At 36.1% G+C, this 26,804-nt stretch overlaps 1 protein-coding gene across 2 annotated transcripts in view; it reads left to right on the plus strand.

Moving 5' to 3' along the window:
* Positions 1 to 26,804, plus strand: part of LOC145277790 (solute carrier family 61 member 1-like) — a 125,101-nt gene that overhangs the window by 37,081 nt on the left and 61,216 nt on the right. For both annotated transcript variants that reach the window (XM_080129606.1, XM_080129605.1), the window contains exons 5-7: positions 4,405 to 4,523; positions 10,309 to 10,445; positions 13,395 to 13,552. In XM_080129606.1, coding sequence (XP_079985732.1) covers positions 4,405 to 4,523; positions 10,309 to 10,445; positions 13,395 to 13,552 — 414 coding nt within the window. The remainder of the gene's footprint in view (positions 1 to 4,404; positions 4,524 to 10,308; positions 10,446 to 13,394; positions 13,553 to 26,804) is intronic.

Consider the following 26,804-nt stretch of genomic DNA (forward strand, 5'->3'; position numbering starts at 1 on the left):
AGCAGATAATAAAACACATAATTCTGAAAAAGACTTGCCATAATAGTATTTATTAAAAAAAATATTGAAACTAGCAATATCATGTCTGTGAGAAAGGTTGCGGTGAAGAAAGGGTTGGATCCAATTAAATTACAGATACGTTTCTGCACTATTTAGAACCTTCAAATGGGACAAAGATTCTCCAACCCAAATATGACAATGGTACTCCATACATGGTCTGATAGTAGATTTGTAACAATAGAGAATAGCCACAGGTGTGAGAAAGTGGTTAGAGCAATAAAGAGAACCAATTTCACAAGAAGTAGAAAGAACAATGGATCTACTATATCAACTCCAAGATTTGATGAGAAAGTAGGACCAAGAAGTTTTAGAGTCTGTTTTTCATTTCTTCGGAAGAAAAGGGGCATGCCTACAATTAAAAGAAGGAGCTGGGTCTTTACAGAATTAAATGAAACAAGCTATTTCTTACCCCAATCCATGACTGAACCCAGGTCAAATTTTAATCAATTAATACAAAGCTATTTGATATACTGTGTAATATGAACACACACAGACATTGGCATATATATTTACAGATTTTAATTTTCTTTTTTCCTTTGCATCTACCTGCAATTAATAATGACCAATATAGTTTTTCCTGAGGCAGGGCAGAATGAATGGAAAAAACCAAATGACCAAAAATAAAACCTTACTCCTGACAAAAAAAAAAATCCTTTTGCGAGTTTCAAAATTTTCAAACTGCGGATTGATAATTTGTTTTATTCAGACTACTATTCTCATCTTGGTTGTGATTTTCACAATGTTTCCAGTGATATAAACTTTGACCTTAATCAAGTGCATTTTTTTTAACTTAAAATTCTTTATATCATACTCAGGATTGTATACAAAATTTCAAACTTAATTCTTTATTTAATCTACAGCGGTTGATTGTGTTCCATCATCCATGATCAAGTAGAAGTGTTAATAGTTATTACCACCTGTAGTGAGGATTGAACATTCAACTTCCAGAAGATTATAATTTGGAACTGGCTGGTAATCGTTTTTATTCATTATGTCATGGGTCCATATGAATAATTTCAGTACAAATGTAGTAATAAGTAGTAATACTACACATCTAAATAAGATTAGGTTTAAGACTCCAAAAATTCATGTTAGAATTATCCATATGGATTCATGGAGCAATAGATAAAGGTGTTGATTAACAATCAGCTTTCAATGATAGGTTTCTGGAGGTTGGCAGTTCAATTCTTATTACGGATGATAATAACTAGGAATAACAAAATAACTAATTAACACTTCTACCCAGTCATGGCTGATTGAATGAAAACAATCTACATCGGTTGCTTGAATAAAGAGCTAAGTTAAAAATTCTGTATACGTTCCCGAGTTCAACATAATGATTTCTAAGTTCAAATGACGCGATCTTTTTTTTTTTTTTATTACATTTTCACCCCAAACAAGGCATATTGCCACTTTGTTGTAGAGGGCTACTATCAGGGACATGGGCATCAGGGGTACTGTGTAGGGAGTTGGGCAGCAAGATGTCAGTTCACGTTGCACTTGAACTTCTGCATGTCAGTACAGTTGGGGAAGCAGGGACCCGGCAGGGAATTCCAAAGTTTAGCTGTCCTGGGGAAGAAACTACTGGAGTAGAAGGCTCTCTTACATCTAGGGATCTCTACTGAAGGGGTGGGATTTAGCTGCTTGCCAGGTTTGTCGGGGGTATTTACGTTGACGGGGGCACAAGTGCTTGCAGTTCAACAGAGCATTCACCGTTAAAGTACTTGTAGAAAAGGCAGAGGGATGCAACATTTCGTCGATGGGACAGGGACTGAAGTTTAGATGACAGTTCAGAACCTATCAGATTGGTGACTCTCTTTTGAACCTTGTCTAGGAGCAAGAGACTAAAGGTAGATGCACCAGCCCAAATATGACAACAATATTCCATACATGGGCGAATGGTGGCCTTATAGAGGTATAGGATACTTTCGAGCATTAGTATCTTTCTAGCACGGTAGAGAGAACCTACCTTCTTCACAGCGGTCCTGGCGATACTCTCGATATAATTGTTCCAACTCATGTTTCCTGAGAGCGTTAGGCCGAGGAGTTTAAAGGATGTACGTTCAGATAAAGAGTCATTGGCCATTACTATTGGTGGTACAGAAGTTTCTTGTAATTATTGAAGGAAACGAGTTTTGTCTTGGCAGCATTGAATATGACCATCCATTTATGTCCCCATTCCACTACAGATCGGAGGTCATCCTCAAGTGTTTCTACCATTTCTTTAGATATGTGTTCATTTGTTTTCCTGTCGTGTCTGTTATAGAGTGTGGTGTTGTCAGCATATATACCCATCTCACAGGCAATTTTGTCAGGGAGGTAATTTATGAATATTAGGAATAACAGAGGTCCCAGGATAGACCCCTGAGGCACTCCCGCATTTATATCGTATTGTTTAAATGTACAACCATCGAGGACAACCTGGATTTTTCTCTTCTCTAAGAAGGATTTAATTATGTCATTTATTCTTCCAGTGATACCATATGATCTGATTTTCCTGAGAAGACCTTCATGCCATACCCTGTCAAAAGCCTTAGATATATCTAGAGCTACCGCTCTACCCTCCCCCACTTTGTCCAGTGACTGGTATATACATTTTGAGATTACAGTTAGGATGTCTGCTGTGGAACGGGCTTGTCTAAATCCATATTGTTTGTCAGTCAGAAGTTTAGCATCTGTAAGGTGATGGACTAGAGCTTGGTTAATTATTGTCTCAAATATTTTGGCAAAAAGTGGGAGGAGGCTAATGGGACGATAATTTACTGGGTCAGTTCTTTCGCTAGAATTCTTGAAAACTGGTGCTACAGAAGCAGTTTTCCAGCAGGCAGGAAAGCAAGATTCATTAAGGCATTTGTTGTAAAGTTTGGAGAGAACTGGAGCTACTTCGGCAGAGCACTTTTTTAATAGCACAGCCGGGATGAGATCAGGTCCACATGCTTTTGCAGTGTCAAGATTTCTTATGATAGCATGCACCTGAGAAGGGGTGATTTTCAGATTGTCTAGTGTGATGTCTGTCCACAAAGGAAAGTCAGGAAGGGGGTGGTTGGCAGGGTCCAGTGTGGAGTTGGAGGCAAACCGACTGGCAAGCATGTTAGCCTTCTCAGTTGCAGAGCAAACAACCTCATGATTGTTGGATAATGGCGGGATTGTTGATTGCCCATTATTTACTACACTGTTGTAGATTTTCCAGAAGTCGCGGGTTCCTAATTTCTGTGCTTCGATGCGTTTTTTGGTGGGTTCAGTAAATTCTCTTTTAGCTGTCGCTATTTCTTTCTTACAGTTACTTCTGGCTTCTATATACTTCTGCCTGTTTGAACTGGACTTATGTCAGTTAAATCTGCGGTACGCATGCTGCCTTTGCGCGATGGCGGCTACACAAGTAGAAGTAAACCATTGGAGAGAGTGGGGCTTGCTATAAAATTTCCGTGTAGGAACATGTGCTTCAATTGCTTTTTTGAACCATTCAGTGGTCTCATTTGCGCACTGTTCAGCAGGAAGTGAAAAGATATTTTACCATGGGGCGTCCCTGATGAGATCCCTGATGGCTTCCCAGTCAGCCTTTTTATGATATCTCGTTGTTTTGAGCTCTTGCTCTTCAGTTTTGATTCTAAAGTTTAGGGCTATTTCAACTATTACCACTGCATGATTGGCATTCCCAAGTAGACTGTGGGCATTAGTTACACAGTCATCGGGAACCGTGGTCAGAAACAGATCTAGAAGTGATGCGTGTTGTTCTTGCTGGTCTGGGGAACGGGTTGGAAACGTAACCATCTGTAATAGGGAATGAGATATAGAGAAGTTATATGTAGTCATACCAGCTGCGTCTGTGTGCGTAGAAAATCCAAGCCAGTTGCTGTGGTGGACATTGAAGTCACCAAACACATGCACTTGAGCACTAGTGTCGAGGGGAAGTGCTGTATCTATGCTGTCAGAGACTTTGTTTATTAGGGTACAATCCTGGGTTAAGGGAAAGCGGTAGAGAAAATAAAAGTAGCTAATGTTATGTTGCATGTTAAGTCTAAAGCACATAAAGGCTTGATCGTCCGATTCTAGTTTAGTTTCTCTAGTCAAGAGGAGGGTGTTCCGAATATATACTCCAAGCCTGTGCATATGTCTGTCAGAGTCCCTACGGCAGAGTGGGAGATACCCAGGCATGTTAAAGTAGTAAATCTTCTTCAAGGTCAGTTACATAAGACAAAATGTGAAATAGCACCAAAATTCAGAACAATAGTTTGAATAATGTATGTAATACTTCTTTCACTGATTTTGTGTGATGCTGATTATCTATGAACTTTATCAATTCTTAATATAAACACCTTTTTCAAAATCCTTTCATTATTTCAGCGAAACTTTGACCAGAATCTCTTAGGCAACATTTTCAGCGCAGCCGTTCTTGGCAATTCTTTAATTGCAATTGCCATGGGTTTGGTAGCTCAGTTTGCTGCTGACATGTTTGGATTCGTGTAAGTTATTTTTTTTGCATATCATTGAAATTCTCTTTCTATTATTTTTATTTATTTTTTTCTGTTAAGCAAAAAAAAAAAAAAAATTGATCCTCACTTGTAATTTTAGAGTGTGGCCAAAATTATATTTTCCAAACTGAATAAAATTTCAGAAAATTTCACAAATTTAAATGAAACTTAGTATAATTGTTAGTATATTACCAAAAGGAATGATTGCAAAAAAATCATTTGTTTATATATTATTTTTTATCATTATATGCATATTATGTATTATATATGTATTATTTTGTAAGAAAAATATTTTGCAGTAGTTTTATTTAATAACTTAGTGATTATCATGATAAGAAAAATGAGAGGATGTTCGTAACAAGTCTTTTGCATGTTCCGGAAATCCAGCAATGAATGCACATTGCAGGTATTGATCTGATACGCCGCCAAACAAAACTGCAAGCCTGCATAGTTCTGCCTAAAATACATCTACTGTTTCACCTGGTTATGTTTAGTCTATGTATGTAATAAGCAGTTAAGAACTGTGAATTACAAGCATCATAGAAAAGCAAAGAATAGTACAGGATGTATAGTTGTAGCGGTGGTAGGACTTGATGCTCAGAGTGCAAAATAGAAACTTCTTCCTCTGTAGATGTGGTGATCAAGCTGATGCTTCTCTGAGGATGGAATATAGGATTTAATATAATGAATAAATGTGTATAAAACGACAGAATAAATTTATTAAATCTTTTATATCTAACTGATTTTAAGTTTTTTGAAGATGGGTGTGAGTTTGGGTAGGTGCACCTGAGAGAGAGAATCTAATCTCTTAAACTAATGAAGTGATCAGTATGAATTTTGGAATATATTCTCGACAACCCAGTGAGTGTTATGGGTACTTAAGTCTATTTGTAAACTTGACCCATTTAAAAACAAAAATCAAACCAAACACCATGAATAAATATTTGAAGAATAAAACCTTTTTCCAAAATTACTAAAATCGGCATTAAATAACCCAAAAACGGTGGATATATCATAAAACAAATCAACCAAACCAAACTCCATGAATAAATATTTCAAAATATAAAGAACTTGAAGCATAAAAATTTTTCCAGAATTACTGAATTCAACATTAAATAATCCTCAAAGGGTTGATATATCATAAAACAACCCAGTTTTCTTATTTAAAATTGTAATAATTTAATTATTTTTAAAACACAAGTTGTCTGTCTTCTTACAATAGAAATAATTGTCAACTAAATATTCTTCATATCAATAAAATGAATGTCACTTTTTGAAATGTATTTGTTTAAAATTGTATTGTTTTAGTCTCTGAGGTAATTAATTTGATTTTTGAACAATTAATTTTAAAATGTATAAAATTGAATTTTTTTTCTCATCAACATTAGAATCCTCATCAGTTTGTGTATCAGATGATCTCATTTTTTTAATGTGTTTGAAAGGTGATAATGTATGTATGAATATGAAATGCCTTAGTGACTTATATGAACTAACAGAACTCATGAAAATTCCACTTGTATCCTTCATCATTTCTATATTGCTGCCATGTTTGAAAAGATTAGGCTGTTCAAAAAGTCCTTAGTGTTTTAAAAATACAGATTTCTGAAAGCTTATAACGAACCAATAAACTTTTTACTTAAATCACAGATAAAACTTAGCATGTGTAATGCATTTTTCTTTCCATTGCTAACCAAATTTTTCAAATTCCCTCATTACAAAAAAATCCATTGAAACAAATTTCATATTTGAATAGTTATGCTTTTCTTTTCTTTTTTTTTCAACAAAAGAGAAGCTGCTGCTAAAACTTTCAAAGAAATTTGTGAAGTGTATGGTGACAATGCTATAGGAGGATCAACTTTTTGGAAGTGGTTTGCAAAATTCAAAATGGCAAACATCAGTCTTAAATATAATACTTGCAGCGGAAGACCGTCAATATTTGATATTGATGTTTTGAAGACAAAATTTGAAGCAAATCTAAATATCACAACTAGAGCAGTTGCACAAGCATTGAAAGTTTAAAAAAGTACAGTTCGTGACCATTTTCATTGAATTAAGAAATAAGAAATTTTATTTCTATTCTCTTTCTGTGCCTGACAAATCTTCAGAACTTTCCAGATAATCTAATATTTCCATTCTATCAACGTCGAACATGAATGCAAATCCTATGATATTATTGCACCAACTATATTCAAACTGAAACATACTTATAAATACTCTGGCTATTGTAGTTTCAGAATATATCTGATTATTGAGGTTTATCTCCAAAATTCTTGTAGGAGTTTTTGACATATTTCCATTCTGTTGATATCTGATGTAAAGCAGACCTTACAATATCATTCTACCATCTTTGAACAGAACAGATACAACATTTTGATCCTAGTTAAAAGACTAAAAAAGTATAATTAAATTAATTTCATATTCAATACAACAACAACAACAACGACAACATCAGAGGAAATTCTAAAAAAATTCTTTCTCTGCATTGCATATTTGGGCAATCCCAATTCTTTTAAGTGATGGAGAGTGGTAACGTATGTATGAACATTAAATTTCCTTAAAAAATATGTCTATTATCAATATAAAGTATGATATTAATGATGGACATTTTTTTTTTATCTCTTATCAATATAAATCATGTTGGACATTTTTTTTTTTTTTACTGAAACTTTTCTTTTCTCAACTGGCAAAGAAATGTGATAATTCCCTTGACCTGGTATGTCTTTACTTGATAATAATTTTATCCAAACAGATAATAAAAAAATCTTTTTGATCTTGACATTATTTCAAATGTTTCTCATGTTTTTTTTTTTTTTGTTTTTTTTTTTCTATTAAAAAAAGGGCACTCTGGCATAATTTGACCCGAATTCTTGTGAATTCCCGTCAAGCCTGGATCGGGCGAGACTGGCAATCATCGATGTCAGCTGAGCGTTGTTCAAATGTTGAAATGCTAACTCAACTTTTTATTTATTTAATTTTTTTTTATGTTTTTAGTAATTTTTAAGGTGATATGGAGGCGGCGGGGGGGGGGGACTTTTTATTTTCTGATTAGTTACTTATTTAATATTTATTACTAGCATTTAAGCCCGGCGTTGCCTGGGTGTTTGGAGGTGTATGTTGAGCAAAAAAATAAAAATAAAATAAGCAGTCAATTTTTTAAACTTTGACCCCTATTATGACCCCTTAACATTTATTGTTTTGGGCTCAAATTAAGTTATTAAGTTAGATCCATGTCCAAGGAACCTATATCTAAAATTTTAAGTGTTTCTACCAAAAATTGTTGGAGCAGTTTGGTAGAGTTCTTAAAGGTTAAATTGTTGAACATTGTTGTTTATTATTTTATTTAAGTATCACAAACCAGACGGTGTGTGAAAGTAGGCAAATATAGTGAAATTCCCTTTAGATAACGCATTTGTGCTTTTGGATCATGTTGATAAAATCTAGATGTCAATAAAATTTAATCTTTTCACTTTATAAATGTGCAATTTTTTTTTTCTTTTATATTTAAGTTTTCTTTCCATGTTACTTCAAGTTAGGTGTCTCTTTTCACATACGGGCGATTTTTTTTTTTATTGTTTGTGTTCATGATGTTGTGTGTTTTATGTATATAAAAACAGACCCATCTTAAAAAATGGGCCACTTGTCAATATGGTATGCTTAATATTAAGTTTTAAGTTGTTTTCATAAAAAAGTCCAAGTTAAAAACTTTAACAAATTAAATTTTTTCTCTATTATCAAATTTTGTTTCAGTCTGTTTTTATGTGGTTCAAATCTAAAGTGTTTTTTTTATTATTGATTTATAATTAAAACAAAAGTCAAGCTTGATCTCTCATGTGCTATGAATCATATTAATATGTTAGATGTTAAAATTAATCATATATGAATGGTTAACATTGCATTTTTGTATCATTTTTGTACATTTTTTCAAGAGATAATGGGATTTTCCTAATGTTTAGTTTGGCTTGATTTAATAATTGTTTCCACTATGGTTACAAAGTGACATTGCACTTGTAAAGATTTTTCACTTATTCAAAGCCTGTATATACCAGTTATATACCATGAAATTGTGACTTCTGGACACTTACAAGACTACAGATTTTCTAATTTCCAACAAACTGGGCACAGTTAAAATTTGGTTGCTAATTGTACTACCAAAATAAACTTGGTATTATTGTTTTCCAAAGATCTATTTGCCCACATTAAAAATTTTTAGATATAATGAAAATAATATTTTGGTTTTGGATATATATAATATTAAATAAGTGTTTTGTAATCAAAGCTTTCTTTAAAACTGCTCAAAATGACTGCAAAAAGGTTATAGAAAATGTTAGTCCTTTGCGCAATCAGTTCAATGTAGAGTGGCTCATCAGAGGTTTAGCTACCATGAGTTCTGGAGAATAACAAACAAGGTTCTGAACAGATGTAAAACTTTTATACCAATCACCATTAATGGATCAGAAATGATATGCTCAACATTTGCTAAAGCCAAAATTTTTACAAAGAACTTTGCAGCAAATCCAACCCTTCATAATCAGGGTCACCTACCCTCAGAATTTCCTCTCCATAACCAACATTACTACCCAAATAACTGTCCATAATGTTGCTAAACTTATCGAGAATCTTGATATTAACAAAGCAACTGTTCCAGACATTTCAGTCATAATACTCAAGAAATTGCAAACTGAAACAGCTTCTATCCTTACTAAGTTGTTCAATGCTTTTCATCACCTTAGATTTTTTTAGTCTGCCAAGTATTTCAAAATACTGTAGCTTGGTCCTCTGCATCCAAGTATAGGCTGATCAGTCTCCTATGTATTATCAATAAGTAGCTTAAATCTGTAATAAATCAAAGAAGTTGTCAACTATCTCAGTGAAAACAATCTTAGTGACAAGCAAGATGAATTATTTACTGCAATGTCTACAGCTTATGTGCTGACTGTGATATCGCACAAGATCAGTGAATTTATTTACGGATGCTTTGTTTCTATAGCAATAACTCTTGATATTTCAAACGTCTTCAAATGGGCTTTGCACAATGGTTTGCTTCACAAACTTGTTAGCTATGAAATATCTGGACTATAGAGTCCGTCGCCTAAATATTGAATACTGACTCTTGAAATTGTAAAACGTATGACTCTAACTGTGACACTTTAAATTTTAAAAGTTTGAGAAGTCTTCTTTCACTCGTAATAATTTATGTACACAATATATTATTTATAGTATTTTGATCATAAATAAAATCAGTTGTGTTTTTAGGAGGCTCTGTAAAACGTTTTTTTTTTCCTTTTCCAATGACAAAATATTTCAAGAATTTGATTTAAAAAAGTGATATTTGATGAAAAATACTCCAACCAATGTGATAGTCACCATTTTTATAAGAGATGATTACCATTTTTCTATATTTTTTGTCAATCTGCCAAATGTTATTAACTCTGATTCCCAAGGTAACAAATTTACTCCAACTCCCAGAATAGTGTGCTTGCTCCAAATCTGAGTCATAAAACTAATTTCTTTGAAGTTTTTCTTTTTTCATAATCTTTGGAAAATATATTAGTAATTTGACTAGTTCATTCCTTTATTCTTCCATAATCCTCTCATAATGTACTTCATGTCTCAACTGACAACTATTTCATATCATTAACCTTTATTCTTTAGTGGTCTTTGACTTGATAAGTGATGATCTTTTTAGTAAAATGATTTAACACTTATAGATTGTGTGTGTGAAAATTAATGCATATGTTTGACATTTTTTATATGAATTTATGTTTTGTATCTTCAGGGCCCCATTTGATGTGTCTATTTCTGTGCTTACAATCATGATTCTAGTCATTGTGTTTGTATGGGTTGAAAATTATGGTGACCAGCATGTTGATTTCTGCCAATCCTTAAAGAGTGCTCTTACATCTATTCGAACTGGTAAGTAATCTTAATCTTTTAACAGATTAAATTGGATTATCATTTTTTATTACATAACAGCAAACACTATGCAAGGTATAATTTCGTCTGTACTTTTTGTTTGTTTGTTTTTATAGTGGATTTATAAAAGGATCTGTTTCATAATAGAAAATGTTGCTTGTTGCCAAAGTTGATTTTTCTGAATATCATTATAGCAAAAACTTCTTTTGATGAAAAGTCTTTCTTATAGTCTAGTTAAATAAAATTGGAGCTTTGAGGAATAGCATTAAGATAGTATTGACCTTTGATTTTTATGTAAGTTTTAACCATTACACAAAATTCAATAGATTCTCCAAATGAAGACATATAATGATTATTGAAAACTCTGTAATGGGATCGTCATAAAATTTAAACATTTCTGTATAACTTCAGTTGTATAACCTATTTTCACACACTGTAACATATCAATGTTTTTGATTATTTTTAAATGTATTAGTTCCAAGTGTTTGCTCAGTATGTTGTACTTGCAAGTGGTAGGTACATAAGAATTACAGTGGGATTAGCTTGAGAGAAGATAACTATTTGTATGCAAAAAGTTTAAGACAATGAAAATGAATAAGAATTCATATGTGGAGAAAATATATTTTGATTGATGAAACTATTGAAGTTGTGTTGTTACCTTGGTGATACCATTAAAGGAGAAGGAGAAGATGCTAGTGTGATTCCAAGAATTAGGAGTGGATAACATAAAATTCAAAGGACATCTGCCATTACTAACCAGCAAAGCATTACTACTGTTGACCAAGAGATGAGTTTCAGGCAGTGTGATGTATGGAAGTGAAAACTGACCAGTGAATGTTCAGGACATGTGTTGCATGGAGAGAAATTATATGATACATGTGTCATGCATCATAGCATTCAATGTTTAATGAATCTGAAAGACAGGCTTAGATCTGATGAGGAAGATTAAATCTGCACAGTGTAGGAAGATAAGTGCAGGATAGGAGACTCCGATGGTATGGACACATTGAAAAAATCAGACGAAAGTTGTTGGGTTAGAAGATCTAGAACAGTTGAGGTAGTAGGGTTGGTTGGCAGGAGAAGACCAAGAAAAATGTGACGAAGTGATAAGAATGAATTTGAAAGCAAGAGGAATAAATAAAGATCTGGCCAGAGATAGGTTAGTGTGCAAATCAATTTCTCTAAACCATTCAACACAGGCCAGCGTGTAAAATGAACATTAAACCAAATATGATGATGTTTCTCAGTATTATGAACCTGTCCCAACAGTTTTCAAGCTAGCATATATATATGCATGTTTGGTTCATTGTCAGGTTTTGCATTATCAATATTACAGTATACATCCCCACACTCCAAAAAACCTGCCATTCATGAATTTGTTAATAAATTTAACAATCCTTTCTGTAATACGACCACATTTGGTAGAAATAAAACTTCAATCTATTCCTGACTTGTCTACCAAGTATGTCCAACAGTCTCTTTTATCACTGTTCAGTGATCTCATCATTAGGTGGTGTGATCCTGGATGGGCTTCATGCTAACTGGACTTACACTTCCCAGATTTTTATCTGTAGCATTATCTAAAAAATAATGTTAATCAAAACCATGGACTATTTCTGAACTGAAGAAGGCTACTATAGCTAAAATCAGTACAATGCCAAGAGAGGAGTGTGTCAGTTATTGACAATTTTGCATGTCATATCTAGATGTGCTTATTATAGAAAGACTATTTGGCATTCATAACTGAAACCTGTTGGACAAGTCAGGTATAAACTGAAGTTTATTTGTACTAAATATGATTTGAGTACTGAAATTGTTGTAAATGGGCAGAATATTTGAAAAGTCACCCTATATTGTGCAGAGAGAAAGAAAGGAAGACAAAATCTATAGAAGGTTATTAACAATGTGGAACTATGCTGGTATGAAGGTAGAAGGCAGCTTGAAGACAAAAATAAAAGTGAAAAAAAGGTTTCTTTGTTTTGTTGAAACTTATTTTTATTTTTTCTAATTCACAATATTTCAGGAAAATATCTTCTCCTCAGGTGTTACTATTTTGTTCAACTCAAGTTTTGTATCATATAACAATAATGGGTAATCTCCAAAAATACCGTTAGGGCTTACAACATGGCCGCCAGAAGAGTCACATGATCCGGTTGATCCAAAACATGAATCGCTGTATTACGAAACCGGAAAACGCAAATTTAAAGCAAACTTTGACAAACAAGCATAATAATTAAGTACAAAAACACTGTTTTAACTAAAAACAACCCAAGATTGTTTCTCAAAGTTTGCCTATTTTTATAACAACATTATATCAACAAAAAATTAAATACAAACAAATTGTTTGCCTTCAAGGCTGCGTTTTCCATTTGCACGATTCATGTTTTGGATCAACCGGATCACGTGACTCTTCTGGCGGCCATGTTGTAAGCCCTAACGGTATTTTTGGAGATTACCCAATAATGGTAGTTGTCAAGTTAGTGTGTCAAGTCAACAGTGATCTGCAGTAAATTGTTATTGTTTATGTGTTATGAGTAGGGCTATGACAACAGCATATTCATTTCCTTATTTTGATTCTCATGTATATGTCCATTGATATCTTTTATGTTTTTATGTAGAATGATATGGTTCTCAGTTGATTAATTCTGTCTAACTATGTTGGATATATACTCTCGAGTCCAAACAATGAAAAGAATATGCTGTTGTCATGGCCCTAGTTATGAGTACCCATTTACTTACCACTTCACATGAGCAGAGTTAGACACAAGGTCGGTTTTTAATATGGTAAAATTCAGTTCCTCAATAAAGGGCACTCTGGATGTCGGTGACAATAAAATTGCCTTAGTCTAGAAAAGAATTTTTGTTAATAGTGATACACAATGAAAATTTCATGAACATTATTAGAAAATTATGAATTAATCTTTGATAATTTTTTTTTTTATTTATTAGATTTCAAAATCTTGTGCCTTGGCTTGATTCAGTCATTGTTTGAAGGTGCTATGTATGTGTTTGTTATTAAGTGGACCCCAGCTTTAAGTGGCGCCATCTCCAATGATTCTTCAATGAGTAGTACCATTCCCCATGGAATCATCTTTGCTTCTTTCATGGTAAGTTCCAGTTTTCTTTTTCTTTATCTCATTTGGGAATAATGATAATTCATTTTATTTAACAGCTGCCTTGTACAAATGACATCAGAGGAATCCTTTTGTAAATATGTGCAAGGCTGCATATTTAGCTGGGTGCATAGACACAGATAACAGGCTGATAATGGGGAAAATATCTTGCTCAGAATTAGACCACTCAAGAAATGGGCTGGTTCTTTGAAATAATATCTTCATGGATATGAGACTCCATGTTGTGATTGTGAACTATTTGAGATTTTGTCAAAATTGATGTCAACTCCAGATAAAAACCACTAGTCAGTAAATTTTTATGTCCAGTAATAAAGCAGCCATTCATTTTTAGTAGGCTAGCTGCGTGATCTACTCTAATTTGGACCAATATATATATATATATATATATATATACTAGCATTTCAGCCTGGCGTTGCCCGGGTGTTTGGATGTGTCTGTTGAGCAAAAAAAAAAAAAATGGTAGTAGAAAGGCATGCTTGAAGCCGTACCGCGAAGGAGGAAAAGAATGGGAAAAAACCCTGACGTCTATGCTGTTACGACCACCGCCAAAGCGGAAGTGACATTTTTTTTAAATTAAGACTAGACAATCGGAGAGGATGACTTTCAAAAATATTGGCAAAAAAAGCGCCCTTTCCCCTGTAGAAAAGTTCCCAGTTGAAGGTGACAATATTAATGTTTTTTTTAGCCAATTTTTCGATATTTGTTGTCTGAAATGTCAAACTTCAAAATGATACTGATCTTGGTAAAATCCGTTGCCTCTGTCGAAAGTTTTAGGCAGACATGCAAACATACATACATTTATATATTGGAAACTAAAAATTTTCAACCCCAAACCGATGAAAAAGCTTGCCCTATCTGTGAATACTCTCTATGTAAAATTTCAAATGTTTAGACCAGAAATTTTCTGAGTAATTTGGTAGAGACCGCAGAGGTCAATTTTTTAAAAAACTTTGACCCCTATTATGACCCCTTAACATTTATTGTTTGGGGCCCAAATTAGGTTATTAAGTTAGATTCATGTCCAAGTAACCTATATCTAAAAGTTCAAGTGTTTAGACCCCAAATTGTCAGGAGTTTGGTAGAGTTCTCAAAGGTCAAATCGTTGAACTTTGACCACTTAACAGGCAAATTTCTGGCCGAAAACCGATCACATAGATTTTCCCAAATCTCAGTACCCTGTATATCAAATTCCGAGTCTATAGACTAAAAATTAACGGATATATTGCGTAGGGAAATGTACACAGATAGACACACAGACACGTTCACTTTTATAGATATATAGATAAGTAGATTAATAGATTAAACAAAAATATATATGTATACATAAATATATATGGAAACAATTTTTCGTTTACTGTAAAGATTTTACGCAAATATTATGCAAGTATAAATCATGTAGAATATCTGCATGAATATAATTACATGTAATAGTTAACTCTAGATGATCATCCCATAAGAAAACCGAATAAACTAATAGGGAATTAATTGAAATGAATGTTTAAAAGAATATGCAAATTAGCTAGATCTTTTGCTAGTGAATGCATTTCCACAACCAATATATAAGAAAATTGTATTTTCTTTTTAAATAAATAGAAAAGAGGCTTGTCTTTTTTCTGTTGTTCTTGGCCTTCGGGCCAGGATCAAACTTGTCAAACTCTTGTCCTCGCTTCTTTGGGACAGAGGAAGACACTGGGTGAGCAGACAGGTCTGTATTCAATGTCCGTGTGAGGGAGGCTTGGGAATGCCGGACTTGAAATGTCATCGACACGCTGAGAGGCTAGCCTTCCTGAGCCACTATATGCAAGATGACCAACCGGGGCACCCCGTGGTTACTGCCACCTTCCCCGACCTCGTTCTCAACCCTTCTATCAAGAGCCGTCGCAGGCCGCAGGGAGAATCTGCCTACATGAAAGAGTGCCAAGCTGCGCTAAAACGACTACCAAGGTCCAACGACCTTGTGACTGCTACCCGTAGGGAACTCCACAGGGATCTAGTGAAGGCGCCACCGATGACCCGCTATGCGCGCGTTTGGGTTGGCAGCAGAGTGAGAGCCGCTCTGTGTGGAGCTGGGCGCCAGGTTCGAGTCATCTGAACAATTCAGAGTTCTCTCTGGCCTGGCGATTGGCCCGAAATGCACTTTCACTCAACAACATACAATGCAGTTCCGGGTTTTTGGAGTCGCCTGATTGCCCCCATTGTGGGACAACGGCCATAGAAACTACTGATCATGCTTTCTTCGATTGCCGCAAACTCTGCCGGTACTGGTCATATGTCAGTGAGGTGATGGCTCACATCGATCCTAAGCATCCTTGTCCAATTACCGTATCCAATGTCGTGGACAACATGAGGCCGCCATGGGACCGGGAAAGACAAATGGTCTACGTTACGATCCTGGCCGTGGCGAGAATGGCGATTTGGACGTCGCGTCTGCAAGGTTGCCGGGGTTGTTGTCTTTTTCTGATCAGAATCTGATCACATTCTTTAAACACCAACTACAGGTGAAAATCAGATGTGATAGGATAAGGCTGCATCGTGCGTCATTTGCCAGAAGATGGATACATGTAGCAAGTCTGTGTGTATGAAGAGGAGCCAAATTTGAATACGTGTTCCCTGCCTACGTGTGGAACGCGCAGTTCCGTAAAGTAAAATTAAACAAGTAGCCTCTCAGCTAGCTGAGTGTGTGTTCCATCCCTCCCCGGTTAGGAAGCCTCCAAGATCCCCACCCCCTCCTTCTTGCAATTTTTGTTTTCACCCCCTCCTCTAAATTTCACCCATCTTGGAGAGAAAGAAATACAAACTAACCCCCATTCTTTACCCACAAAATTTTCTTTTCTCCATTCACCCCCATCTAGAGGGCATCCCAACTTAGAGACTGACCTGCAGAAGCGAGATTCCTTTTACAAACCTAGTGGAACGGGCAGTCTATCAACTAGACGGGGTTGGGAGGGTCGTACTAATCACCTTTTTTTTTCCTCTCTCCCCCTCTCCCGCCCTCAACACAAATGAATTATTGTACCATTTTTATTGTTATCTTTTTTTTTTTTTTTTTTTACACGTCAATAAAAAATGTTTTAAAAATTGTGAGTTAAGTAGGACGTCCCCCAGTATGAAAGGGTGAATGCAGTATTATGATGAAAGATACTAGCTGGGAGAAACTTTTGATTTTGTTTAGTTCTGGAGTGACAAGGATGACCAATGACCCCCACAATCCCCCCTTTTGAGTTGGCCATATGCCTAAGTTTTTTGTTCAGTGTTGATTTTCACTGTATTTTTACATTATATTTTAACATGAATAAAGGATTTAATATCTCAAAGTGTAGTATCTGTTCCGGTAGATACTGCAAGCAAAGACCATATGTGGGGGTAACCCCACATATAAGACCTTGGTCAATGTAGGGGCAACCCTTCATACCAATTGTCACTATCCAGCTCCCCTACTCCCCGGGGAGTTGGTCCCCATTTCCCCTTCACTCCTCACATAAAAAAATCGGTGTTGTGCCTAATTTGCTTGGTGAGGGAGCAAATAAATACCTTGTCTTTTTTCTGTTGTTCTTGGCCTTCGGGCCAGGATCAGAGTGTAGTATCTGTTCCGGCAGATACTGCAAGCTATGACTAGCTATGACTAGCAAAGACCAGATGTGGGGGCAACTCCACATGCCTGACCTTTAACCAGCTCCCATTTCCCACCTCTCGGGAGCTGGTCCCCTTTTTCCCGTCCCCCTCCCTTCACTCCTCACATTAAAAATTGGCCTTGTGCCTAATTTGCTCGGTGGGGGAGCAAATAAATACCATCTGTTCTGGCAGATACTGCGAGCAAAGACCATTATAAGACCTTGGTCAATGTATGGGCAACCCTTCATACAAATTGTCACTATCCAGCTCCCCTACTCTCCGGGGAGTTGGTCACCATGTCCCCCTCACTCCTCACATTAAAAATCGGCCTTGTGCCTAATTTGCTCGGTGGGGGAGCAAATAAATACCCTATTGTTCTTGGCCTTCAGGCCGGGATCAAAATGTGGTATCTATTCTGCAGATGCTGAACTTAAGGTAATTTATCCCAGTCAATGGAAAGGAAACCCTCTATACTGGGACAATTATTATTTTTGGTAACCAGAGTGCCCCCTTTTTACCTACTTTTAGGGGAGCTGGTTTTTACCCCACATTAAAAACGGCCTTGTGCCTAATTTGCTTTGGTGGGGAAGCAAATAAATATATTAAATAAATAGAAAAAAGCTTGGTCATTGTAGGGGCAACCCTTCATACCAATTGTCACTATCCAGCTCCCCTACTCCCCGGGGAGTTGGTCCCCATTTCCCCTTCACTCCTCACATAAAAAATCGGCCTTGTGCCTAATTTGCTCGGTGAGGGAGCAAATAAATACCACTGTTGTTCTTGGCCTTCGGGCCAGGATCAAAGTGTAGTATCTGTTGTGCAGATGCTGCACTTAAGATAATTTGTACCAGTCAATGGAGGGAAAAACCTTCTATACTGGGACAATTATTATTTTTGGTAACCAGAGTGCCTCCTTTTTGCCTACTTTTAGGGGATCTGATTTTTACCCCACATTAAAAACGACCTCGTGTCACATTTTGCTTTGGTGGGAAAGCATATAAATACTAATAGAAAAGAGGGTTTTTAATATGAATATCAATACACAAAGAAAAACGAATTTATAGGAGTATAGATATCCCAACAGAACAGTTTAGGAGTCAGTTTTTTTTAGCTCAGAGAGATGCTCCCTTGGCCCTTAAACTGATGGACTGTTGGTATTGGCTGAAAGAGATGTTTGCCTATTTTGTAAGTTTGTTGTTTGGTAAAGATACTAGATGTCATTGTAATCTCAAAATAAAACATTCTAGTTTGTTTTAAACTTGAGTTGTGATCTTGTTTGGAAGAAAAATTCTTTTGTTACAGTAGTGACCAAGACCAGATATCTGTCATTATTGCCAGTGTCAAAATTAAGCACTAAATTCAGACAAAGACAAGCAAACAATCAGCTTGTGTAGTGACTGCATAAAAATGCATGTTCATACTTTAATTGTGGATTTTAAACATGCATAGCAAAAAAATTAATCTTAGGGACGTGAGTTTGTTGCTTTTTTAGTAGAATTCTGCTTTTTTTAATCAAGAAAAGCAAATTTCTGCTTAAATCAGTTATTCCTCTGGCCTTTGTCAGGTTGTTAGCCGCGACGGAATAGGAATGCTGAATTTTTTAACTGTATCTTCAGTAATTACTGCCTTCCATAGTTGTTGTCATCCCACCACGTTTTGGTCAACTAGTCCTCTGGCCGGCTTTGGGTAGGATTGAAACTGCTATCTTCAGACAATGCTCACCTGGAACTGTAAAGATTCAATGTCTTTATCCACTGCGCTATGGGCTGCGAAAAATATGTTTTTGTTTTAAAAAAAATGGTGTAATAGTTTATTTCTGCCAAATTGCTAAAAACTTATCTCATTTTTATTGTTGCTATTTAGCTGGATTTTTTTTGTCTTTTTTTCTTCTCTTGCTTTCTTTTTCTTTTTTTATCCCTACCTTGCCTTCCTTTTCACTCTTATGACAGTTTTCTCTGAAAACTAAAAATGTTAATTTTGCCATGAAGACTAAGATTTCAAATGATTCATAAAGTGGGGTATGGGAGTAAGATTACCTTTGTTTCATCAAATAATGACTTCCTGTCTCTTTCCCCTATATGTGCAATTGGTGGATTTCCCTTAATTTTTACTTTTTTAATTGAAGCGGATTTGAAAACCCAAGACCTCCAAAATGTAATAATCTGAAAAATTGACTATCAACTCAATTAATAAAGGGTGACCCCCCAAAAAATGTGATATCTCCATTCAAGATTACACCAAGACCCCAGTGGGAGCTGGGACAAAGAATACACTGTGTTAAATTTTGTTCAGACTAAACACTAAGAAACGGGGCCTAATTAGAGCTGGGGCCCGTTTTTTTTTTTTTTTTTTTTTTGGTCACCCTGGCCATCTCTGGCTAGGCTTGAAAATGCCTATAAATGTTCCATTTAAATTTTTTTTTTTCAATTGCATTTTCACCCCAAACAAGGCACAGTACCACTTGTAGGCAGCTACTATCTGGGACATAAATTGCAGGGATACTATGTAGGGAGTTGAGCAGCAAGATGTCTGTTTACATTACACTTGAACTTCTGCATGTCAGTACAGTCAGGGAAGCAGGAACCTAGAAGGGAATTCCAAAGTCTAGCAGTTTTGAGGAAGAAACTATTAGAGTAGAAGGCTTTATGGCATCTGGAGATCTCTACTGTGTAGGGGTGGGATTTTGCTGCTTATAAAGTTTGTCAGAGGTATTTATGTCGAAGGGATACAAGGGCTTGTAGTTCGTCAGAGCATCTACCATTAAAATACTTGTAAAACAGGCAGAGGGATACAACATTTCATGATGGGACAGAGGTTGAAGCCTAGTCAACAGTTCGGAACCTTTTTTTTTAACCCTGTCCAGGAGTGAAAGACTAGTAGCAGACACACCAGCACGAATATAACAACAATATGACATACATGGGCGAATGGTGGCTTTGTAGCAGTACAGGATACTTTAAAGCGTAACTTTCTAGCACTGTAGAGAGAGTCCATCTTCCTCACATATACTGTCAAAAGCCTTATGACTACTGCCCTGCCATCCCCTGCTTTATCCATGGTATGTTCAGAGATTACATTTAGGTAATCTGCAGTAGAACAGGTTTGCCTAAATCCATATTGTTGGTTAGACAGAAGTTTAGCAACTGTAAGGTGGTGAACTAAAGCTTGATTAATTATGGACTCAAATATTTTGGCAAAAAGAGGAAGGAGGCTAATGGGGCGGTAATTTAATGGGTCATTTCTTTCGACAGAATTCTTGTAAACTGGTACCATAGAAGCAGTTTTCCAGCAGTCAGGAAAGCAAGATTCATTAAGGCATTTGTTGAAAAGTTTGGAGAGAACTGGAGCAACCTCAGCGGAACATTTTTTTAATAGTACAGCCGGGATGAGATCAGGTCCACATGCTTTTGAGGTGTCTAGGCTTTTTATGATATCATGTATTTGACAAGGGGTTGTTTTCAAATCATCTAGTGTGGTATCAGTCTGCAAAGGAAAATCATGGAGAGAATGGTTTGCTGAGTCCCAAGAAGAGTTTCAGGCAAACCAATGTGCAAACATGTTAGCCTTCTTGGTTTCTGTACAAACAATCTCATGATTGTTTAATAGTGGAGGAACTGTTGATTGTCCATTATTCACTACAATGTTGTAGATTTTCCAAAAATCATGAGTTCCTAACTTCTGCACTTCAGTGCATTTTCTGGTGGTTTCGGTATATTCTCTCTTAGTTGTCGTTATTTCTTTCTTACAATTACTTACCTTCTATAAACTTTTGTCTGTTTGTATTGGACTTATGTCGGATAAATCTCCAGTATGCATGCTGTCTTTGAGCAATGGCAGCTGCGCAAGTAGAAGTAAACTATTGGGGGAAGTGAGGTTTGCTTTAGAACTTCCATGTGGGAACATGTGCTTCAATTGCTGTTTTGAACCATTCAGTGGTCTCATTTGAGCACTGTTCCACAGGAAGAGAAAAGATATTTCCCCATGGGGAAATATCTTTTCTCTTCTGATGTGATCTCTGATGGCATCCCAGTCTGCCTTATTGAAATAAGCTTTTATTTATACAAGTTCAAATTCAACAATGCTATTCATATAAAAGAATAAAGATTAGTTTCAATTCTCTCTTTGTAAAATTCTATTCTAAATGTCAGATTAAAAAAATCTATAAATAAATCTTTGTGGGTTTGAAAAAAGCCTGTTACATAGCACATGTTGCCATCATTTTATAAAAAGTATTTCTGCATCGTTTTTGTATAGAATTTCTGACTTGATTGATTCTTAAAACAAAATATTCATCAATTCATAAGTAATTAGTTGAAGAAATTCTTTCGGCACATATTTTTCAACTACATATAAACTCAAACTGGAAATTTTCATTTTTTTATATTTTAATAAAGATAACCAAAAATTACTCTTATCAATCAATAAACATTTATTTTTATTTACAAATATGACATCATTTACTAAGGCTAGGATAGGGGTTAATGAAATGGATCGATTATGAGTTGAATGGTGAACAGTTTGTTATGAGAGGATTGAATAGTAGAAACAAAGTTTGATTACTTATGGAGATAGAGTATGATAAGTATTTATTGATGTTGGATTTGAAGATGGGTATGTGCTGGGAAACAGTCTTATTATAATATGTTCCACAGGTGGAAAGTTCTTGGGAAAAACTTTATGTAAATTCCACTTTATGTGTGTACAGAAGAAGAAAGGAAAGTTCTTTTTAATTATGGTAGTAAGCCAATGTCTTACAAAGAGAAACTCGAGATTGGAACTCAGTCAGACACTTACCATGGAAATAGCAATAGAGTAGAGAAAGACTAGCCACCTCTTTTGTGAGAAAGAGACTGTAGAGAAGAGACGAGGTCGCCCTCCATTGTGAAAACGATTTTGTACTCTCTTATTAATCATCATATGTTGTAAGTTGTAAAACTGGTTTATTGCAAAACTTGAGTTAAAATATTAGTTTTCATTGAATGTTTTTATTATAAAATAAATTAGTGAAATAAAGTAGATATTCCAACTCAAACTCTTATTTTCATTATTAAAAAACCTGTTAATGCAACGTTGAGTAAGGTTTAGAATTTTGGTTGAAATGGAATCGATGTATCGGACAGAAGTCATGTTATTGCACATGCAAATGAGCTGATGGATATTCAAACATAAGCAAAATATGGCCCTTTTTCCCTTTAAGTTTGGTTTCTTTTATGCTCATTAAATGTCGCCACTTCACATTATCCTGTAACTATCATGTTCTTCTTCATAAAATAAGTTGCACCTTTTGCTTCTTCTCCTGGTTTCCATGCGCCAAGTAGCAGAAAGAGCACACCTTCTATTTCTTAAAGGTGAGATTGTTTGTGGCATTACAACTACACTCCCTCTTCATCTTATGATCATCCACAAAACATTCAGGAGGTGGTCCTTTGCGCTGTGTGCTTCTTCACAGCGGTAAAGTTATTAGAAATGTCATCGAAAGAGGCATTACCTGCATTTCTGCTTGGTGCTTGTTCACATAATCTCTCTCCAACTGTCAAATCTTTTACTTGCATTCTCTGAAGACATATCAGGACAGACTCTTGGTGGGGCTTGTCCTACTTTCACATGGTGTGGTATTCCATCAACTAATATGTTCTGTAGACTCGTAATTCCAGTCACGCGTCTCACTCCATATTTTATAGTACATCATCCATGTGGAGCTTTATCCACACTTGGTCATCCATTTTGAAAACGGTGCTATTGATTGTGTGCCGTTGTTGATGTTCTATTGATTCCTTTAAGCCATATGCAATACTGATAGATCATATTGACAAGTTCTGTAGCAGAGGACATATCATCCTTTGGCGTGATGTTGTACCAATATACTGCTTTCAGTATAGTGAACCATTTTCTGGCAACAATCTTTTTTACGGTTCTGTGACATGATGATGCGATTACCAAAGGAGATGTATGCACAGCAGAATCAGAATCTCTACTCATCTAGGAAGGTTTTCAACAAGCTGCTTTAAAAGGCAGTATCATTATCTGTCAGAATTTCTGTCAGTAGATCCCGCTCATGGAAGAGTGTCTTCAGTTGGTTGATTACACGTCGCATCTTGCCAAAGAAGGCATCAGCAGATAGTAAACCAAGTGGGGTTGCAGTTAATGAATGTAAAAAAATTGGGGCCTGTTACAATTCATAATATCCATTGCTACCTGGTGTCATGTTTGTTTAACATTCAAAGCATTCTCTGATCAGTGCATGGGTGGCAAATTGATCAATTGACATTTTTCACATTGTCTGACAAGTTTTCACAGCAGACTTAGAAATCCCAGGTCAATATGTTTTGCAAAGTAGAATGTCCATCTCATACCAGGATGAACAATTTGTCAGTGAACAGTTTTAATCTGGTTAAACCCGACTGAGCTTTTGGACGCAGTACAGACAGGTTGTACAAACTCAGTATTCCTCTTAATTATATCAAGCTACCTCTGAGCCACTTGTCAATCCATCTGCCTTGTTTTGGCTAGATCTGATCAAAGATACATCCATCAACAGCACATATTCCTTCACCAGTTGTGTTTTCGTGTCAAGCCTCCATTGAATAAGCATCTCACTTGAAGCTTTGATTCATACCCTGGCATTGCCAGTAATTGTATCTGAGATCTATTTATGGACACAAGCAGAATCAGTGAACAAATGCAAGGTGTTTGCCTTCTGGGCATTGCCAAGTTTATTCCTTTAATAGTGGCATCAAGTTCTGCGAGGTTATTATGTTGGGAGTCTTTTTCTTGATGTAACCAACAAACATCTTCTACTACAGCCCCATCATATACCAATGACACACCAGTAGCCTGCATCAACCCATACACTAAGGTTTTGGCCATCAATGCGCTATTTGCCCCATGCCAGGTTTTCTTTGTGCATTCTGGTAAGAACTTCCTTAATTATGGTGTTGAGAGAAGTGTCGTCAACTCTTTCCACCCAGTGGTGACGTCAGATGCTCTTTGCTTGATCAATGCCATGGCAACATGAAGCCAACCACCCACAGCAAGGTGCCCAACCAATTTGCCACATAATGAAAATATATTCTGTCATGTGGCAACATGAGGCATGTCTGAGATTTTGTTCCTTCTTCTCCAATACAGAGCATTATCCTCTCCCTAAACTTGCAAATCTAGCAATCGTATCCCATTCCTGTATGCTCTTTGACCTTTTGAGGAGGCTGAAGATATAGAGATGCTCCTTCACATGCACTGTGAACACAACACTCTTGTCCACATACATATGATCAATATAAGCAGATATTGCCTGCTGTATGTGCTTGTCCTTAGTTAAAATAGCATCAACGATTGTTTGCATGATGGACAGTGCCTTACTGAATCTGAACCTCATGTAGGTCATGTAATTCCTTCATCCTTTAATTAGTACAGTTTAATAGAAATGCATGAGCCTGTTGCTGCAGCAGCTGGGCAACGCAGAGTTCTTTCTTGTGTGCCTGTGGACCTTAATCAGCAGGACCCACCCTCCACCCTTGATCAGCAGGACACCTTGTGCAGGTCTAAATTATGAGGTCTAACATTGGCACATTTGATCCTGTTGCTGCCATTGTCTCAACTTTATGGTGCATATGTCTATGCAAGCCATAAATGGGTCCATGTGCTCATTTAACTCACAATAGTTGAACATCAGCATTACCTTTTGTTTGCTCTGCTGGATGACTGCTATTAGTGGGATCAGGCCATATAGGAGCCCCCAATTTCTTTTCTGGGTTAGGAACCAACCACCCATGATCAATCCAGGCCTGTAGCTTTCTATTATATTCTACATATTATTCTTTGGTACTCTATTGTATAATTTTTCTGGTAGTTGATCACCGAACCACTTTCACGAAACCATCCAGGATTTGGTGCATTAGTCACACACAAAAGTTAAATTATTCCAGCTCTATTGTTGCTATCAGCAAAATGTACCTAGCTTCCTTAATTGATATGCATGTCACTGAATTTCTTGATGTCCATTCCCAGCAGGAGATCGAATCTTAATATTATTCTTTAGAGGAGTTATGTTAGTTACTGTCAAAATTATGCTGACAGCACCATGGCTTAGAAGGCATTTCTCACTTGCCATCAAAATTGTGGTACTTTTACATACTTTGAGGTGGCACAACGGCTCACTCACAATGGATAAGAAGCAGCCAGAATCCACCAATACTATCCGATCTAGCCCATTGATTTTTACCTTTACGACAAGGAGCACTTCTTCTAGTTTATGGGAAGAGAGTAGTGCTGGCCTCTCTCCCCTTGCCTTATTTCCCAGACACCTTGATGCAACATGTCCTTTTTGCTGGCACCAAGAACAGTGTATCTTCAGGAGCACTCTTCTTGCTTTGTCCCCGGGTTACTGACAATCTCTGGCAAATTGACTGGGACCTCCACACTTGTGGCACTGCAATGCGACAATATCTTGTTGATCAGGAGTTGAAGGTGGGTCCACAGGCACACAAGAAAGGACTCTGCATCGCCTGGCTGCGGTGCTGCTGATATCAAGTGGATCATTCTTGGATGACGTCTACTGGTACTAGGACGAACCTCACTGCTTGACAAGTTGGGGTGATCTGCCTGCTTGTCAAAGAAGCGGTTGTATTTATACTTGTGTTGAAGATGTAGTTGCAGACAAAGTGGCTTTCAGCGCTGGTCGTTGTTTTTGATTTGTTTGTTTTTTGTGTTTTAATGTACTGTCGAGTGTCATCTGTTTCAGGATTATATTCATGTGCCATGTCAAATTGAAGCTGAGAAAGTTGTGAATATTTTCTAGTGGGAATTGTACTAAGACGGTATTCTCTGGGATAATTATTTGTGTTTATATACTGCTGAAGGTGCGTTGTCTGTGATGTTTGTGCTTTGGATTTAGATTTTTCTTTCTATGACAGCTTCCTCTAGTGGTTTTCTTTGTTTATGTGAGTTACAAGTTATGCTGCTGATGTAGGCATATAAAAAAATAGGTTTTGATGTTGTTGTGTATGTTTGGTGTGGTCATTCATGTTGTGTCGATGAACAGGGTTCGTCTTAGCATCAGCATTGTTGTCACTGTCACTGCTCTTGCTGATTTCCATTTTATTTACATATGGAGAGATATGTGATATAACATACCTGTTTTATTATACAGCTTAGTTCATATTTTGTTGTTTTAAGACATAAACATGTTATAAAATATGTATCTCTCTCTCTCTCTCTCTCTCTCTCTCTTTTAATGCATAATAACTCTTTCTCTGTGCCTCAATAACTCAGTCTCTTCTCTCTCTCATTGCATTGTAACCTCTCTGTTAATGCATTGTAACTCTCTCTTTCTCAATGCATTGTAACAATTTTTTTAATCTTTTTCTCAATTCATCTAACTATTTTCTCAATGCAGTGTCATTCTCTTAAAACACTATTAAAAAGTAGCAACAAACTGCCATTTCAAAATCTGCTAATTTTCATGAGTATGCTGTTAATAAATCATTGTTTAAAAGAATATCCATTGTATTGTGATATAAAACGCTTGCCTAATTTTTTGGTGTTTGGTTGTTTTGTTGAAAGATGTAACCTTTCTCTGTCATTCTTATGGAACTCACGTGAATATAATACTAGC

The sequence above is a fragment of the Euprymna scolopes genome, chromosome 6 (genome assembly GCF_053919585.1).
Source record: "Euprymna scolopes isolate OS-2025 chromosome 6, ASM5391958v1, whole genome shotgun sequence".
Taxonomy (NCBI): Eukaryota; Metazoa; Mollusca; class Cephalopoda; order Sepiida; family Sepiolidae; genus Euprymna; species Euprymna scolopes.